The sequence below is a fragment of the Anopheles marshallii genome, chromosome 3, assembly GCF_943734725.1.
Source record: "Anopheles marshallii chromosome 3, idAnoMarsDA_429_01, whole genome shotgun sequence".
Classification (NCBI taxonomy): Eukaryota; Metazoa; Arthropoda; class Insecta; order Diptera; family Culicidae; genus Anopheles; species Anopheles marshallii.
Window position 1 is genome coordinate 21,754,404 of NC_071327.1, and position 14,892 is coordinate 21,769,295.

Genomic DNA, 14,892 nt, shown 5'->3' on the forward strand with positions numbered 1-14,892 from the left:
CGGCTTTGTAGAGGACTGCCCTTTACCATACCACGCACTTCTCCCTCGGGTTCATACCCGTACCGAGTGGACAGTGGAACGTGTCGGAGAACTCCTTCAGGTTCGATAACGGGCCTATCACGCGATACTTTGGCGGTGAGTGTGAATCCTTCTCTATCTGCAGCGTTGTCGTCTCGTCCGTCACTGCCGAACACCAGACCTGCGCGAACGACACGAAGAACAGCTGCCGGTGGGTCATATTCACACCCGGCAAGGGTAACGTGTCCGTGTCGGTGTAGCTGTTCTTCTCGTTGTTAATGTACGCGTGGAATGCCGCCTTTAGGCCACCATTGTCCGCAATGTTCTCGCCCATCGTTTGTTTCCCATTGATCGTTTTGCCATTAATACGGTACGCACCGTACTGCTGGTTGAAGCATTCGGTCTGATTTTTGAACCGTTCGATCGTCTGATTGTTCCACCACTGGTGCAGATTACCGTACTTATCGTACTCCCGGCCCTGGTCGTCGAATGCGTGTGTCAGCTCGTGCCCCATCACCACACCCATCGCCCCGTAATTCAGACTCTTGGAGTTCTTGATGTCGAAGAATGGATTCTGCAGTATGCCGGCCGGAAAGACGATCTGGTTCTTGGTCGGTGTGTAGTACGCATTAACGGTCGGCGGTGTCATGCCCCACTTCGTCTTGTTGACAGGTTGGTCCAGCTTTTCCAGGTTCTTCCGCAAGCTGTAGATGTTGTAGTTAATGTTGTTGTCGAAGTACGTCTTCGGATCAATGGTCAAATCCTGATACTTTCGGTCCAACTCCTCCGGGTGCAGGATGTAATCGGGGAACCCGATCATATCGCTGATCGCATCCGCCTTCTCCACCGCTAGTCGACGCGTCTCCGCATCCATCCAGCCCAGATTCTTGAAGTTCGCCTTGAACGCATCCCGCACCTGATTGATCATGTCTTCCGCTTGCGGTTTCGAATCACCATGAAACACATCCCGCACAAACATAGCACCAACGGCGAACCCGAGCACATTGCTCGTATCCGACACGCAGTATCTCCACAGCTCCTCGCCACCATCCGAACCCATCAGTGCCTTCCGAAGGCCCTTGTATGCATCCCGGAACGCTTTCGATAAGCAAGCGGTAAGCGTGCGTACAGTCTGCCACACCAGATAGTTGTTCAGTATACTGCAACGAAACAAACAGTGCGTCATAGAGCGCAAACAAGATCAACCGTACGCCACCACCTACATCTTCTTCTCATCCGTAGCCGTGTACTCCTTCATCAGGATGTTTAGCTTTTCGAGGTACTCCGGAGCGTACACGACAACGCGCTCCTTCTCGGTAATCTTCCGGCGCACCAACCGGAACGCTTCCTCGAAATGTTCCTGCCAGTTGATAAACGGGGCCTTTTCCTGCAGCATTGCGAGCGTCATCGGGTGGTAAAGCGTCTCCTCATCTCGACGCATATCCTGCGGCGTGGTGATGTTAGCAAGACGCGTCTCAAACTCAATCACCTCCAGCATCTGCCGACGGGCGTCTGTTTCGTCCGCACCGAGCAACACCGACACCTTGGTCATGTACTCCAGATAGGCGGTCAGTATCTTCGCGTTTGCCGTTTTGTTTAGATAGTTATCGCGCGAAGGAAGCGTAAGCCCGCCTTGATCGATCTGTAACCATGGCAACAATTCCAAAATTAACCCGATCCATTGGCCCCCCCACGCAAAAACCTACCTGTATGATATGCTTGCTTGAATTCCGATCATCCTCACCGACCGCCCACCCGAACAATCCGCCCATGTTGTAGCGTATCTGTAGCGTTTGCAGCGTGCGCTGCAGCGACCACCGCTGCACGTCGAACCCACTCGCGTTGGCCGTCACATTCCAACCGCCGATTTGGCGCAGCAGCTTCTGCAGCGGTTCCGCGCCCAGCTTCTCCATCGTTTCGTCCTCGTCCAGGCACGACTGGTAGTACAGTTTGGCCTTCTTCTCTGCCTTCGATTTAAACTCGGCTAGCGGCCGTTCGAGGGCGTTCTTCAGCACCAGTTGATTCTGTTGCTCCAGCTTCCCGAACAACCCCCACATGGACTTACCCTCCGGGATGGGGTTGTTGCGGATCCACTGGTTGCACGAAAACGCATAGAAATCATCGCACGGATCTACACTCCAGTCGATCGAGTGCAGTATCTCGCTAGCCGCGAAGATGCAGTGCTGATTGAGGCAGGGCAGTTGCTCGTCCACCCCGAAAGGATCTGCGGATGGAAGGGTGGGGCAATTTTTTAAAGAGTTTAATACACCCACAAACACTACACAGCTCGTTCATCCAAATCTTACCGGAACCTACGTGAGGGCGCACGTGCAGAATGCGCGTACTATCGTTCGCTAGCAGACTGCTCAGCACCACGATCAGTATGATCGCGAACGCCAACAGCAGCAGCAGGACCTTCTCCAGCTTGCTCCGGGCATTCCACAGTGAGGTGCCACGTGCGGCATGATAACGAATGTGCATCGTAGGGCTGCGAGTCGTCTCGTTGATCTGTATCGACCCGATACTACTGCTATCCTCGTCCGCAAACTGCGCCTGCTTATATCTCGTCATCTGTCAAGGAAGATTGCCCCCCACCGGGAGGAGGGGGGTCGATGGTTTATTTCCACAACTTCACATTAACAGCGATCGGTTGCTATGACGCTGTTCGCTTCGCGAACACCCACCAAAACTCGTATTGAACTACGGTTGGAGGCGGACGAGATCAACTACGTGCGAGATTCCTGAGCCCGTTCTCCACCCCACGCTACTCTCCCTATTTCGGGACCTTCGTCTAATCAAACCGACACGAACTGCGGCAACCGAGCAGCGCCGTCGTTGCTTCTCACCGCGCACACGATCAACTTCTAACTGTTTGCGCATGGTTCGCGATCTTGCGAACCGCGGCCAAAGAGAGCGAGTGTGTGCACGGTCTTGGTAAACAATCACCCCCTATCAGCACCAACGCTAACCCAACAATGGTTCACCGCTCCGTTTGCGTTTCGCTCCGTTTCGCGATTACGCTTGCGCACATGACGCACACACCACCCCAACCCACCAATTTGTCTTCGCTAATCAAGCGCGTTGGTACGCGGAAGGGAACCACGGGACGCGGTGAAGGTTGTACGTCGCTCCGCTCATTCATAAAACTACCACCAATAATCCACCGAAATAGAAACGCCCTGCCCGCTCGCCGCATTGTCTAGGGCGCTTCAATGTGGTTGGAAGATGTTGCTGACGAACTTTTAGCTCATGTAGACCACCACAAACGTGATGGCGATTAGCGAATGTTTGCGGTTTCCGGGGCGGACGCCGTGTGCATCTTACGCGATTCACGTGTTTTGCGTTGAGGGTTCGCGCCATACCGAAGCTGAATAATTAAGCACGGTGCAGCCAAATGGTCTCGTGTAGTTTACGAGTATTGCGACTAAATTTTACGCGAATAATGATGAGTTTAGGCGCGTCGAATTAGGGGTTGTCTAGGGACGATATGTGTAGGGTAGTTAGGGGTGGATGAGATTGAAATATACTTAGTATGTCCAGAACTCAGAACAGCTCCGGTCCAGCTACCAAACACAATGGCTTCTGTTAAAAACAATGCACTACATGCGAGCGATGTAAATGACAACGTAAGTGGAACAGCAACTCATCTTCCCGTGTCTCTACTCCCTAACGCTGCCCTGACTGGATTGTTGGAGACGTGCAATACTGCACAATGCACAACCTGTTAACCATATTGAACGGCACCGCTCGGACAATCCCCTTTTGCTCGTCCAACATCCCACAAATCCTGATTCGCTCCCTCAGTTGACTCAGACGCATCACCAACCCGCTCGCGACCCATTTATCTTATCGTGTTCCTTTCGCACAAGTACACTCGTAAAACCATTCCAGCGGCGAGTTGATTATCGTTTTTGCTCACACAGTCAACATAATTTCGTGCCAGCACTGCGTTTCCGCGTCCGGTTTACTCACCTGAACCGACATGCTGGAATGTTGGGTGCGGGTGCTGTGTTGATTTCACAACCTATGGACACGCGTGAATGTCGCAGCAAAAAACACTTATCTCTGCACACAAATTTCTTCTATCGCTCCCCTAGCTTCAACGCAATGTTGTTCCGCTGGGCGAAGCTGGCTACCGTTATCGTTTTACGCGTTGTAAAAACGAGCCCCCAAGTCTAGCCTTTGCTGGCTACCATATTGCAGGCGCTTCGATTCCCGGTTTTGAGGCTGTAGCTCGTTTCGCGATTCGCCTTGCAGCTGGATACTGTTTGTTTGCGTTCACGCAATTCACACTTTTCACACTATCGATCCGTTTGCAACAGCCGCTAGCACTGTTCTTGGCTGCACTTTGTAGGCCACCGCGTAAGATGCTTCGGACGTGTCTTTAACGCATCGTTCCAAGAAAAACGCTACTCCGTCGGAAGCTGCAACGGAACGACACGGATTGTGGAGGCCATCTGCATCGTTAAACTTTCACTGCTGTTGCTACTATCTTCTTCCACCTTTCCTATCGCTTTGCATATCAACCGAAACGGAGTAAAACGCTCACAAAACACCACAAACCGCACAGTAATGCACCGACCTAGGCCCTTTTTGCTTGCGTGCCTGAAAAAATGGTTTGTATTGATGAAGGAACGGATGAAAATAGTTGCACCTGACATGCGCCACAACCGTCAAATGTATCGCGGCTGCGTCCGACAGCCGTGCTCACGAGCTGTCAGATGTGTCTCCCCGTGCCGTGGTGCGGGGCGGGTAACGGACGCCTACGAAATGCCGGGAAATTGGATACCAAAACAAACCCGCCTTCAGCCAATGTCCCACCCGTGCGATGCTGCACTGTAGCGGCATGTCGGTCTAGGCATCCGTCAGCTAGGGCGCGCAATCAGCTGGAAACGAAGCGAGCGAATTTTCCATGTTTCTGCCTCCGCCGGGATCAAAGCTATCGGTGGGGTAATTTTCCGCTACCTGTCAAACAGTGTTTTTTCCATAAACAATTTCCCAGCCATGAGCTGAGCTGGTCGGAATGGCGCAAAACGATGGAGGATACATTTTTCCTCGGTGCGGAATGAACAGCGCGTGCATGATATCATCCAAATCATTAATGCAATTGGAGTTTGAAGAAATGATACAGGAACTGTTCAAAACGGGATGCCACACACGTGTGTTGCACCCTCGTGTTACATTCTTTATTTGTACGCTAAAGCGGGTGCGTGGAATGCCAATAAAAATAGGCGCAAGATGTTTATTTATTTGATTTGTTTTTATACTCATTGAAACGTAATGTTTAAATGCGTCATTTTAATGAGTTTGTTAGATACAAGTCAAGTATTTTTTCTTCTTTTAATGATTTGGAGCATTAAAAACTTGAATTCTTGCAATTCGTCTTATAATCTACCCAGATCACATTCTCAGACTTTATTTATGTTAAATATTTTTCAAGGTTTTTTAATTGACAAACTTTAAAAAAAATCTCCATTTCAAATTCAAATAACGTTCAAAAGACTCTTCCGTTACACTCAATGGAACTCAAATTGCGGCCGAACAGTGGACACTCATCTGAAAATCCTAAAGTAGCTCAACTCTCCTGAAGGGGAATCCTTCCATTCCCTCTCTCGCTCTCTCTTTTGCTCGCATTTAATCCTTCTCGGCAGAGTAGAAAAAAACAGTTCACTCTCTAAACGAACTCTTCTATCCTACTACCAATTTCCCGACACAATTTTCCCATCCGCTCTGGACTTATTCCATATTCGCTCCAAAACTAGGACAGAAATAATTTTACTACCGCTACTACTACCAAAACTATCGCTTTTACTAGCTCTAGCCCACTATACTCACGGTGCAAGAATAAAAAAACACACACATAAGAGCAATGCCTATTGGTTGCAGGGCCACCGGACATCGAGGAAATCTTTTTCACCGACTGTTTTCCATTACGCTCAAAGCAAATGAAAGGAGCAACCAAAGAAGAAAAAGACGCACACACACGAAAAGAATAGAATTCCTGGCCATCTGCCGAATACTTGGAGCAGTTAGGCAGACCACCCACCAATCGGGAAAGACGTTGGAAATAGATACGGACATAAGTAGGTGCAAACTATCGCCTTCAGAATGCACCATTGTGCACGGTTCGTGCACATGTATGCTGCAGTTTGACTGGCACATGGGTTTGGAAGGGGAGGTAAATTTGGAAGCATCCGATTGCAAGATTCATTGAATTGCAGATATGCATAAAATGCTATAAATTTCCACCCGAGCTAAATGTCCTCAAAGGTCGGTTTAGTCACTTTGGGAGACGTTCGTACTTCATCACGAAGCAGGCAAACATTGTTCTTGTTATATTTCCTGCTACAAACCAACTAGAGCTTTTAAGATCAAACATCACCAAACCGATGTACGAATTCTTCGAACATTTCGATTACAATTCTCGCATACAGGACTCGTGCAACAAAATGTCCCAATAGGACCAACGCCAACATTCTGACCATTTGGGGGATTTCATCCTTGCCGAGCAACTTTTCAACAATAACCACCGGCTTTCTGGCGCTGACCTTCCGGTGCGATGTACGCAGCACTGAGAGTTAGACATCCCCGGTGGCAAGCGCAGAAAATTAAAAGCTGCCTTCTCAAGGGGACCGGACCCCACATACCGGGGTCCCATGGCGGCCATCCAGATGACACGTAGCCATTCCTGCCCGCCCCAAAAGTCCATTCGGCACGATGCGACAAATTCCGTCAGATCTCGCGAAGAAACGGTTCCGGTTTGGATGACCCAAATTTAAAGTCAAATAAAAGCGACGAAAAGCTTTTATGCCCGGTGGCGGGCCCGGTTCCGGTTGCACAGCTCCAAACTCAATTATACGATGCATTGTACGGTCAAATTCGAACTGTTAGCTATTCACTCGAACCCTCCTACCAGCGGGTGGGGGATGGATTTGCGTCCTTCCGATTAGCGCCGACCAGCCAACGGAAGTGATGACATACGGTCGTGGCTGTGGTCGAGCGACCGAGGATCAGAACGATCGAATAAAGCCGCTTGGCCCGTGGTTACCGCGTCGCGTGGGTTCCTTGCACCGGGAGTTGAAGCATTCTGCACCAAAGTGTTCCACGTTACCAATCACGGGCATCGGGACACGATTAGTCCGGACATGGGAACGCGAAAACCTCAATATTTGGTTTTGGGAGGGGTGCTGTTGCTGCTACTGCTGGGGGTTGTTTCAAACAAACTGTCAACTTCACCTGGCACTGGAGCGCTTTTCGTTCGCTGTGGATCATGCCGTGGCCTCGTCACGTCAAAGAACCACGCGCCCGAAGTTGTTATCGACAATTTGGGAACCTCGCTCGCTCCAGATTAACTAGAACCGAGACTGTAGTTTTTGGTAAAGTTGGGAACACTGGGAAATTATCTTCCTGACAGCTCACGAAAAATGTCACAACTTCACGGTGCAACCGTAATTATAAATTTATCCAACAACCGATAACAACGGGCAAACTTTCGGCATCTCTACGCTTTAGAAACTTCATAAACAAATTGTTGCCAGTATAGCGCTGTTAAGCTTGGAAGGCTTTTTGATCAGTTGTATCATTATCGACAAAATTGTTGACATAATCCATCAAATAATCAGTACATTAATTACCCAATCACACGAAAAAATATAAAATGTAACAAATTTTGCGTAAGATTTGTTATGTCGAGCTTAGAATACAGCACCATCCACAAAGGGGTGCAATCGTTAATTTGGGTTCAATTCTATTTATGGTACGTTGCATCGTCAACCGAAACTCATCAGAGCACATTCCACAATCTGTTTGCTCTCGCGATGACAGTAAGTCATCATGAGGTTCCCCGAATCGTACGTAAAGCGTTTGTACAAATCCTCCCGTACACCATCGGGATGTGTAATCAATACTGGCGCAGCCAGTCCGTACTGGAGCGGACTAATATCATCAACCACCGTCCCAATGTCAAAGTAACATTTCCATCCCGTACGACGCTAGACCAACGCTGCTACCTTACCGAACCCCATCAGACACAGACACAGTAACCATCTCTATGGGAAATCGCTTTCATCCTTCCGGCGTCAAACTAGGCACTCGTCCCCTCCCGGTGTCTGTCTGTGATACCGCTTACCCGTCCCTCTAATTTGATGCATTTCGTGCATGTCCGTGCTCGAATTTGGTACAAACATTTCACTTCTCGGAACGTCAGACACCTGTCACCGGAGCCCGGGGAGAAGGGACGCGAACGAGAGACACTGTGGAATGCGCAACGTAAGTACAATTTACTGCCAAGCCAAGAACCGACTATCGATTACTGGCGACTGGGTAGTAACTTGGTTGCTCGAAAATTGATTCACGATGCTGTGTGTACGTACAACGCCATGAAGTCCAAAAGACAACACACGACCGCTTCCCAGTTTTGGTTTTTTTTTTGTTACGCCTCTGGTGACATTCACGGAGCAGATGGTCATGATAATTTGCATTCAGAAAAGCAATTCGTTCAATTATTTAATTGTCATCGATTTTCCATCATACGACCCGAATGCGGACTGTTTACTGCAGAAGACCAGCTTTTTGAGCCGGTCCGGAGATATCGGAACGGTAACCGAATCCATTCCAGTTGGTCCCGCCAACACCTTACGGATCTGGGTTTCATCTGCTTCTTCCATCAACGGTGTAATTTTTTCGAAACTCGAAGAGCAATGCATTAAATATGCATGGTGTTTGGGGATGAATAAAAAAAATACCTCCATTAAATGTAAACATTTTGAACTGCATAATGACATTACTAATTCTGGAGCAGAACCTACTGATCTGTGGACTGATTCACCATAATGTGCTACCATCAAATTTGATCGAATGCTTAATTATAGATCGTAGTTTTTCAACTCATTTAGATGTAATAATCTTTTCCTGATGATAATTAATTGGATTCTTACAGTGCAGAGAACTCCAATGTACATGGATCTTAATTTGTGGGCTTAAATGTCAATCGTTTCTTTACAAAGTAATGAAGTTGATTGGACATTCTTACCAAATTGCCTACGGGAAATGGAAATCAATTCAAGTTTCGGATAGTATGTTAACTAATAACTCTCCCCATTACATGAATTATCGCCTCTTATCCCAACAATGGCATGGGAGGAATGAGTTTACCTATAGGAAATTTAAAATACTTAAAAATATATCATCAGGAAATTAAGGATATGTCTAATAATTTCAGAACTAAATTAACAATTAATTAATTATAACTATTAATTTCCACTTTTGAGCTCCATGTCCTGTATGTCCTAATGTTTCGTGCGAGTGTCCCAATTCATTGTCGACTCATTCTGCTTATTTTTTTCTAAGTTTAACTGTTTATAAAACCCTTTTTTATTTATCATCACACTTGACGTCGAATGGTTACCTTCTTTTAGCAATAAATTGGATTCACCCTACGGTGAGCTAAAGCCATAGTGTTTGATTTTTACCATATCGATTACTCAACCGTACAATGTTCGCTTACTCCTGCAGCATATAAACCATCTGTTTTCCAAGCCGTACCATGATTCTTTAATTTCCCACTCCGTACGGTACGATCTTCAAACCGCAGTTCGCCATCGCTTCTGGTGCTGCTCCATTTCTAATTATGAAATATGCAAATAAACAAAAGGGCATATTAAATTTCTGCCAGAGAGTGAATCTTATTTATTCATCGACGCGAACAGAGCAGCGTAGAGAGAGAGTGTAGGGGGAATGTGGCATGGGCACGGTTGCACACGGTCACACACACACACACGTGCAAACCATGCGCCTCCATCCGCTGGGGCGATCGCGAAAAAAAAACCCCGTACCAGTGGAAGAAAATGGCACTGGCTTTCGTTCGCCATAGGTAGTAGCGTACCGGTGTCCATCGTCCCTCATTGGATTGGTATCGGTTTCAGGACGCAATTCGAGCACTGGTGGAAACTCTACTTGTGGACGCTCTACTTTGTGGTGCATGGTATGGAATATTTGGTACAACAAATACAAGCAGACACACTCACACGGGGGAGTAAAAACGATGATAAATTTTATATGATATATTCCTTTTCACCCCACTTACTACGCCAGTGCCTTTTGGGGGGGGGGGGGGGGAACGGTGGGGTTCATTGGGGTTCATAACATGTTCAACAGATTTAAAATTGATTCTGAGAAAAACGAAATACAAGAGTTCGAAATTAGAGCACGGTATAGCTGTGTAGTTGGCCCCTAGAAGATATCAGAAAAGGATGAGCAAACGTTAAAAAAAGGTCTAATTGACGAACTTAATGAGATGTAGAAGAATAGCTTTTAAGATATTTATACTCATATCATTAAACTAACTAATTAAATGTACTTTAGCAACAGCTCTTGAAGTGTTGAAGTCGTGTTGCCCTATAAAACCAACGTTCCAAAACGGGCTAAGACACTTTGCAACAATGCTAATCAACCGTCACGATCCACAATAGTTAATCGCATTAAAAAGTCTCACTTAAAACAAATGAAGACTCGAACAAATGCATACACAGCGAAACATCCACTTACTGCCGACAAGACTAGACTGTCCAAAGCCAAACAAAAAAAAAATTGGGGACGAGTAAATGAATAAAGTTTGCATATTTCTTGTTCGTTAAATTGTCCCGACACGCCCCCGGAAAAATGTCGGCCTGCTCGTGGCCCCGAAACAAACCGGAATCCTAGTAATGGGGATGTCTGATGTGTAAATGGAACCGGGTGTTCGTTTTGCAACCCATTTGTATCTGCAGACTTTTTCTCTTCTCTCGAGGTCCCACCCGACATTTCCACCTCCCCCTGCACACACACCCTCGAAGGGCCATTTATCAGTCGCGACATTGTGTTTCGGCAAAAGGACCCCCAACAAGACCAACGATATTGGCCCCCATGTAAGCCGACGATCAGTCCTCAAACGTCGCGAATGTCCTTCAAACGCTCACCACAGCACCGCACAATCGGCAAAGATTAGCATTACAAACATGCAAAACTTTAACCCCTACGGGTGGGGTGTTGAGGGAAGACAATGTTGGGAGATGTGGTACGGCTGGGGCAAGGCAAATGAATCTATTTCACCCCCCCGTGTGTTTTTCTTCCCCCCAATCATCCGAAACTGAGCGCAAAAAGCACACAGTAAGAGTAGACACGGTACTTCCCAGATGGTAGTGGTGGTGCTCGACAGTCGTCTGCCTGTCGGCAGAGGCAAAGTTGAGTCATTTTCATCCCAAAACAGCATCCCGCTACACGGTCCGATGTGATGCTGCCTCCGTTACTACAGTGTTAAGCGATGGACGAAAGAATATATCCTCTTTTTTTCTACCCGCCCGAAAGACACCCCATCTATGGCGCCCCTGACGAGGATTTTCGGACAATTGCGGACAGCATATTGAAATTGAATAAACAGTCCGCTTTTGTTCGTTCACAAAAGTATTACAATTTTTTCTTCGCTCCCACCTACTTTCGACTCGGTTTAAGCTGCACCTCTGCGACTGAACAATTGAAGTTCCTTCCAGGAATTTGAAAACCTCTCCTCCCCGGGGGCGCGCGATGCTGTTTTACCGTGTGAAGTGCAGCATTTTCCATTTGCCTTATTAAATATCACTTTTCCAGGAAGGCGAATCCCTTTGATGGGAGAGAGAGTTCCGAAGAAATTCCGACACAAAACCAACTAAACAATGGTTCGATGAACTGATTAGGAACATGCTGACGTTGCACGTTGCGACCCTTTCAGCTCATCACCATCGTCATCATTATCGTCATCATCATCACCATCACCATCATCGACGTTTGTTGGGAAGTTAGGAGTGAAAAAAAAAACAACTTTCTTACTCACAGCGTTGGCAACACCCGGCAACTAATGGTGAAGCGTTTAATCTCTCCCGGCCGCCGCCTATCCGAACGCACGATCGTTTGTTTTCCGCTTCCAAACACACGGATGGCACACGTGTCACCAGGATGTTAGCAGAAGGCATCCGAAACAGACGGGTGGCACCCAATCGAAGGGTGCCAACTCATCTACATTCGATCCGAGGGTAGAGTTTGGGAGGCGTGCCACGGAAGACTGGAAGCGTGGGAACTGCGAACCGCTCGAACACACGGAACCGCGGATAAAGACGGCTGGACACTAGCGCTGTTCGGGTTTCCTTGGAAATAAGATGCTCAAACCCATCCTTTCTTACTGCGTCTCGCACTGGAGTGTGTCCCTGTGTCCCTGTGTGTGTGCCAGTGCGGGCCCTAGTACAAGCCCTAGTTGCGTACCGCGAACCTTACCATCGACAAGCGGAATTGTGCTGATCTTAAAAGGCGACACCAAGTCTGCCTACATTAGCCATATTATTGTATTATTCTTTATGTAACGCAACCCCACAACACCGCCGGTTCCCCCAATACCCGGTCGTCACTCACCCACTCGAAGGCCATTGCGTAGCGAAAGTATTGCGTACCCTTCCTGTCCGTACCGTACCGGACCGGAAAGTGCTGACTGCTCGTTGGGGTTTGCGAGCATCTTCCTAGTCAGACTGGAGCGAAAGTTTCGCGCGAGATCTTAATACAAACCCTGCCCTTTTCCCTCCCTTGTTCTTGCATCCCGGCGGACTCCGCCACCGGGCCTCGAGCGGAATCTAAAATGAACCAATCCGACACGAGCACCGAGCAGCGATATCATTAAGCACGAAGAGCTTTGATTAGCCGGTGCTAGTGGAGCACCACCCCGGGAGGGGTGGGGGCCTGCGAGTGGGGAGGCAATATACCGAAACAGAGAAGTGTCGCCAATGACTTGAAGCTTTTCCCATTTTTGGTACGGAGTGCGGGAACTGTGCACGAAGCACGATTCGGGGTGGGTTTGCCGTTGGTTAACTTTCATCCGTACCCATGGGCCCAAGTGGAAGAAATTGCAAAACGAAATAGACACGGGATTTGCACAGCACGAACGCCGAAATCGAACACTGGGTGGTGTGTGTGCTCTTGAGTTCAATCAATGGTGGAAAAGATTCCATTTTAAATAGCGTCTAGGCGATGGCGCTCTGCAAGGTAATGTAATCTTTTCGAAGCAAAGATGGTCTATTTGTCCTGTTCCAGCCGTTGAATATAGTGAAGCAAGACATGTTTTTACACCGCCATGCTCAGTTAACTCATTAAATCTCAGGGGTTTGAAGTTTTATTCGAAATGGCATGAAATGTTGTATTCCATATAGGAAAATGGAGAACCAGGGCAATCATTTCATTTGACCATCTTCCAATATCGAGATATATTAACAAGAAACATTCATTTTTTTTCCATATTAGTGCAAAAAAAAAATGCTTCTACAAGTCTTTTATCATTTTATCGCGCAGAAACACCGTATCGAAATGTTTAAAATGTTATTTTTTTATAATTAATGTTTACTTTTCCGACTTGATTTTACCCGAACTTGGCACAACCAAAATGAACCTACGCAGCGTCACTGGCACTGAAGAGGCTCTTTAAAAAATGGATCTGATATAGGAATAATAGGCAGAGGCGCTTGTTACACACGAAAGAACTAAACGGCACCAAATCCCATCCAGACCGGGAGAATAGACTATAAAACTGCGAGGAAATCAATTCGGAGAAAGCCAGAAATGGCGGGCTTAGCCCTTTCGAGGTTGTAGTCATGAATTTCTGAAACATTTGTACGTTTAAGCAACTGAGGAATTCTCTGAGGATTCATATGTCTGCGAATATTGTTCAAATAGTTAATCATTCATAATGCTTAGAGAATTCATGCGTCATTTTTACGTTAAAGCATCTGAGGTATTCTCTGAGAATTAATAAGTCTGCGAAGATTCTTCAAATAGATAATAGTTCATAAAGCTTAGAGTATTCACACGTCATTAGTATGTTTAAGCAACTCAGGAATTCTCTGAGGATTCATAAGTCTGCGAAGATTCTTCAAATAGCTAATAATTCATAATGCTTAGAGAATTCATTCAACCACTAAAGATTTACGAATCTCTAAAGTTGTTTGTCTCAAAAAACGTTATTACCATGGACAATCATGATCTTCATGAGAGATTTAAAATGTAAGATGAGCTAATCTTTTAACTAAACTAATTTTTATGTGAATGACTCTTCTTCAACAAAAAACATCATTTAACACAACCGTAAACCTTACTTATCGCACACAGCACAACCCCAACAAAGTCCAAGCTGATCTCTTTATCAGTGCTGGACGTTTTTGTATCCACTTGCAACAGTGGCACTGTAAGCTGTGGCCACATCAAGGCAACAGCTTACTAACGTCAGCCCACAAAAGAAGGGTTTATTTTTTCGTGTGGGACGTAAACCACGCATTCTCACCACCCTCCCAACACGTCACGCTCAGGCGTCGGAGTAATGGGGCTAAAGAACGGGGGCCCGTTTTGGGGAAGCATTGGTACACGCTGGTGTGAATTGTCTTCACGTGCAGACGTACGAATATAAAAGCTCACCCCCCCTAAGGCGGCTTTTTGTAACCTCGTTCCACCTTTCACCCTTCGTCCTATCGCATGCCTTCTTTCGCTCTCGGCATCAAACCAGTCCAAAAACGGGTTCGTTCGTGGAAACTGGTGCTCATATTTTTTTTTGCGCCGTAAAATTGTTTACGATCCTGACTCGTTTAATTGAATGTAAAATCTCTTAATAATATGTTTCGCACACACTCGTGCCCGGTACCGGACCATTGTGGTCCGGGTTTGACCGGAGAAAGGAAACACGAAACCTTTAAATCCTATCTTTACATCTTCCAGTGTGGTACTGGTTGTGTGTAATGAAACATAGCTACGGAAGAGTGAACAAAAAAATCTGATCCTCTTCCTTCATGCAGTTCGATTCGGTTTGGTAATTGAATTATGTTTGCCATTGCT

At 46.9% G+C, this 14,892-nt stretch overlaps 1 protein-coding gene across 1 annotated transcript; it reads right to left on the reverse strand.

Moving 5' to 3' along the window:
* Positions 1–22: 22 nt before the first annotated feature.
* On the reverse strand, positions 23–4,002 carry LOC128711298 (endothelin-converting enzyme homolog). Its single transcript, XM_053806164.1, has 5 exons — positions 3,991–4,002; positions 2,325–2,589; positions 1,725–2,242; positions 1,242–1,660; positions 23–1,178 (listed from the first exon to the last, which is right to left on the reverse strand). The coding sequence occupies exons 1-5, from the start codon at positions 4,000–4,002 to the stop codon at positions 23–25; spliced, it is 2,370 nt and encodes a 789-aa protein (XP_053662139.1).
* Between the last annotated feature and the right edge of the window lie 10,890 nt (positions 4,003–14,892).

Bases quoted from the DNA above. Each gene is read 5' to 3' on its own strand.
- LOC128711298 (XM_053806164.1), bottom strand. The intron at 2,243-2,324 runs GTAAGATTTGGA...TTCCATCCGCAG, and splicing joins GCGCCCTCACGTAGGTTCCG to ATCCTTTCGGGGTGGACGAG. The intron at 1,661-1,724 runs GTAGGTTTTTGC...CCATGGTTACAG, and splicing joins CAAGCAAGCATATCATACAG to ATCGATCAAGGCGGGCTTAC.